The sequence below is a fragment of the Piliocolobus tephrosceles genome, chromosome 2 (genome assembly GCF_002776525.5).
Source record: "Piliocolobus tephrosceles isolate RC106 chromosome 2, ASM277652v3, whole genome shotgun sequence".
Classification (NCBI taxonomy): domain Eukaryota; kingdom Metazoa; phylum Chordata; class Mammalia; order Primates; family Cercopithecidae; genus Piliocolobus; species Piliocolobus tephrosceles.
Genome location: NC_045435.1, coordinates 7,903,680 through 7,908,559, shown reverse-complemented (window position 1 = coordinate 7,908,559; position 4,880 = coordinate 7,903,680). Strand labels below are relative to the sequence as shown.

The 4,880-nt window shown below is 42.1% G+C and overlaps 1 protein-coding gene across 2 annotated transcripts in view; it reads left to right on the top strand.

The window, feature by feature from the left end:
• Positions 1-206: 206 nt before the first annotated feature.
• Positions 207-4,880, top strand: part of CMSS1 (cms1 ribosomal small subunit homolog) — a 374,148-nt gene continuing 369,474 nt past the window's right edge. For both annotated transcript variants that reach the window (XM_023212043.1, XM_023212035.1), the window contains exon 1: positions 207-424. In XM_023212043.1, coding sequence (XP_023067811.1) covers positions 361-424 — 64 coding nt within the window. In that variant the 5' untranslated portion in view covers positions 207-360. The remainder of the gene's footprint in view (positions 425-4,880) is intronic.

The following is a 4,880-nucleotide window of genomic DNA, read 5'->3' as shown; positions in this document are numbered from 1 at the left end:
GACACAATCTTATCGGGATACATAACACCTAAACAAAAATTTTTTAAATACATTTTTCAAAAACTATGACAGTTCCTTTCGTCTTATGTTTCTTTTTGTCTTTAAGCTTTGGGGAGATTTATTTTGCGTTTCCAAACTGCTTCTGCCTGTCGGCGCCTGTGTGGAAACTGCGACGAATCTGGAAGTAGCTGCCGGAGAGGCGGGGCGGAGGTGTGACGTCATCGCCGCGGGGCGGAGGCGACAGTGTCTAGCCGGGGCTCCGCGTGTAGCTACGCCGACGGAACTGGCTTTGAGACAGCGTGATACTCTGCAGCTGGCCGCCTCCCTCGGTGTTCAGCCCACGTCGAGTCCTGAGCTGAGATGGCAGACGATCTCGGAGACGAGTGGTGGGAGAACCAGCCAACTGGAGCAGACAGCAGCCCAGGTACCCACTCTGTGCCCGCGCTCCTACGGGGCCTCTCCCGGAGCCCTTCCGTGCGCCTCAGCCCTGATCGCTTCTGGCAGTTTCTGTGTCAGCCCGACAGGGGCGCGCACAGCCGTGGGAGCGCGCAAGCATCTCGGGGAAAGTGGTGCAAGAGACTTTTTAACACGTGAAACAGACAACGTGACATTAACTCAGATCTGTCTGCCAGCCAGGAAAGATCCTTTCCCAAGCTTTCTCTTTTCATTATTTCTTGAGAATGGATAAGACAGTTTTGTGACGAGAAGCAACTTTGTGTGATGGGTAAGGGTGACCCATGAACTGCTTCAATTCAGGGTTACCCTTCAGACTGAGGTCAGAAGCAGGGGTTACTGCTTCAGACTGCTTCCATTCAAATGACGACTGCAGTATTCTGATACTGTTTAGCCTCCTTTTTCTCATGTGTAAAATAATGATAACAATAATGTCCGCTTCATAAAGTTGTGAAGATTAAGTGAAGATAGTATAGTAACGCACTTTAGCACGGTGCTTGACGTATAATAGATGTGCGGTAAATATAAGTTACTGTATTTCTTGTGGTCATGATCATTATCATGTAATTTGGAATATTAGAACTGGAAGGAGCCTTAAATAGAGATCATCATTTGAACTCACTTATTTTACAGATGAGAAACATAACCTAAAGATGTCAAGTAACTTGACAAGTTCACAAAGCTAACTCCTTTGAGAAACAATACTAGAATTCAATTAACACAATTTGAATAGTTTCTGCTATGCTTTTCTATGTTTACCAACTCTTGATGCACTGGGCATTTTATCCCCAAGTAGAGTAGCATTAAGTAACCCCCCATGTCAGGCTGGCCTTGAACTTTTTAAGTTCCATCACACCTACCATGCAATTATTGGTTGGTGGGTTGGTTTTTATCACTCCTCAAGGTCTGTCTCTCTTCTCTGCAAGAGAAGACAGGTCCAAAGTTGGATTCATACTTCTGTCATCCACAGGACCCTGTACATGTTAGACACTTGATACCTATTTGCTGCAAACAGTCTTGAAATACTAGTTGTGAAATATCCATTGAAAATAACCAACTTTAGTTGTTGCATTGTTTCCGGAAGGTCAAGCCTTCAGGTACAAACTAAGCAGATGTCATTTTTAGAAAGGTAGCCAAGACAATATTTCCTTGATTAAACTTCCTGACTCTTTTGCAGCCCTGTGGTGTTCCACATTTACTTTAATAACTACCCCTCCCAACTCAGGTGTTAAAAAGCTCTATTTTATGATATGACTGAAGACGAATAGTGGCCATTTAAGAAATAGTTGAATTCTGTTTGAGTGGTAAAGGGATTCTCAATTCTTGGTTCTAGTCCTCACTAGCTGTGTGACTTTCAAGTTATTTATCCCTTGGAAGAAAGGCAATCAACATGTATTGAGTATCTATTATGTGACAAATGTCTTCATAAATATGAATTGATTTAGCCTTCATAACATCCCTAAAAGGTAAGTATTCTCTTCATTTGTATAGGTAGAGAAACAGAAAAAAGTTAAGTCGTGTTCTTAGGAACACACATTGAAGAAGAGGTCTGGGAAGAGTTAAGTGTGATTGATTTTGAAAGTCATGCTTTTCCCACTACTACTATGTGACTTCTCTGGGCCTTTGTATCATAATCTGTAAAGAGCCCTTAAAGATCATCTTTTTTAGGGTTTTACCAACCAACAGTTTTAAACACTGAATCTAGTAAAACTTTAAATTGCTACAGCCTCCTTCATCTAAGTTGCCAGAATTCCCATGAAGACAATGTGTTGGAGTGCCTAAGATTACTCTACTTCTTAAATTCCTTCTAGCCATAAGACTAAGCTTTTTTTTTTTTTTTTTTTTTTTTTGACACAAAGTCTCGCTCTTGTCCCCCAGGCTGGGGTGCAATGGCGTGATCTCAGCTCACTGCAACCTCCACCTCCTGGGTTCACGCAGTTCTCCTGCCTCAGCCTTCCGAGTAGCTGGGATTACAGGAGTCTGCCATCACGCCTGGCTAATTTTTGTGTTTTTAGTAGAGACGGGGTTTCACCATGTTGGCCAGGCTGGTCTCGAACTCCTGACCTGAAGTGATCTGGCCGCATTGGCCTCCCAGAGTGCTGGGGTTACAGGTGTGAACCATCGCACCCAGCCAAGACTAAGCTTTGAAAATTGCTGACATTAAATTTATCAGAGGCCTTTGCTTTGTTCGCTGCTCCTAAGCAAAGTAAGTGTATACATTTGTTTGAAATCTCCCTGATTATTCACTGGCAATTTGCCTAACTGTAATCTGTACACTGTTTCTAATTCAAGAGAAATCACAGCTGAACCATTTCAGATTTCCTGATTCTTCTTATGTTGATGGGATCTAGCCTTGATCCTAGAGCACAAGGCTTACTTACCTGGCTGCCTTCTTGAAGTCTTAAGTTATTTGACAGGGATGTCAGATGTATTCAATTGTTATTTCAGTCTAAAATATGTCAATTATGTTTTGTTTCGAAAGTCGAAGGAGAAATAATACGTTAAATCAGAGAAAGGAAAGACAGTTGTATTGGTGCTTTTATTCCTATTGTGGATTATGCTACCTGCCTATAAAAAAAAAATCTTTCGCTATCACATGTTCCCACTTCACATCCATGGTAGCAAGGCAGTGGAACATTTCAGTCACTTACAAATACTTGTTGGTTATACATGGTTTATAACATCTAATGTAGCTGTCTGTCTGTTGTCTGTCTAAGGAACTGTACTATTTTTTGGCTGTTCTCTTGTCTTCTTACATGTGGTATGTAACACAAAGTTTTTATGGCTCTTTAAAACCTGTCATTTTTGTGCTAGAGTCCTGCATTGCACTAGAGCTCACCATGGGTCCTGGCACTTAATTGGTATTTGGTGGATGTTAGCAGAATAAATGTGCATGTATATGCGTGTTACCTGCTACAGAGTATGTAGGTAGACATATAATTTCTCATCCAATCTAGAAACTTTTGTGAGTGGAAGGCTATGAATTTAGAATTTTGCAGGGACTCTCCTGGTCCTTAGGGGATGTCTAGTCACTCAATTGGTGGCAATTGGAGTCATGACCCAACATAAGGGAGCTGGGAGTCGCAGTGCTGAGTGTGCAGCCCAGGATGCCTTAGGCATAAGACCCCAGGAATCATCTAATGGCATCTAATATTTGATTTATTTCCTTATTCCCTGTAAACCTTCAGAAACTGTTTGAAGTGACTTATAGTAAGTAATACATTCAGTAGAATAATGATTTGAAAATATTAATGCTGAAATGAGTAGATATAATGCCTGAGATTTTAATGTAGTTGACCAGTCTGGGTACTTTCTCAGCGTGAAGGTGAAAACTGAGAGAATGTCAATTATAGCATGGATTTTGTGACTTATGGAAGAGAGCCGAGAGATTCTGCAGTTCAAAATGTCACTTGAGGGCCTGTCATCCCAGCACTTTCGGAGGCTGAGGTGGGCAGATCACCTGAGTCCAGGAATTTGAGACCAACCTGACCAATATGGAGAAAACCTGTCTCTACTAAAAAGACAAAAATTAGCCAGGTGTGGTAGTAGGCACTTGTAGTCCCAGCTACTCAGGAGGCTGAGGCAGGAGAATCACTTGAACCCAGGAGGCGGAGCTTGCAGCAAGCCAAGATTGCACCACTGCACTCCCGCCTGTGCTGCAGAGTGAGACTCTGTCTCAAAAAAAAAAAAAAAGAAAAGAAAAGAAAAGAAAAAAGAAAATGTTACTTGATCATCTGCTTACAGAAGATGAAGAGAATACTGATTGTTTTCCCTTTTTATTTCAATGATATACCTATTAAACTACCAAGTCGAGTACCCAGTAGGCAGCTAAGTATGTGAGTCTGGGGCTCCAGGGCCAGATCCAGGCTGAGATGCAGATTTAGGAATAACTGGCATACAGATAGCTTATTTTTAAAGAGCATGTTCTTAGCAGTCTGTAACATTGAGCCTCCATTTCTTTTAAGGAGGGTCTTTCATATGCTTCCCCAACTCATTCTTAATCTTTGATGCCATCTTTTCCCAAGCATCTAACTAGAAAACTGAAGTGTTAAGACACTTCTGTGTACAGTGCCAGGAGACTACAGGTGATAATACCAGCTTGCAGCCAGGCGCAGTGGCTCACGCCTGTAATCCCTACACTTTGAGAGGCCGAGGCAACTGAGGTCAGGAGTTGGAGACAAGCCTGGCCAACGTGATGAAACCCTGTCTCTACTAAAAATACAAAAAATTAGCTGGGCTTGGTGGCACGTGCCTGTAATCCCAGTTACTCAGGAGGCTGAGGCAGGAGAATTGCTTGAACCCAGGAGGCGGAGGTTGCAGTGAGACTAGATTGTGCCACTGCACTCCAGCCTAGGCAATGACAGCAAAACTCTGTCTCAAAATAATAATAATAATAATAATAATAATAATAATAATAATAATAATAA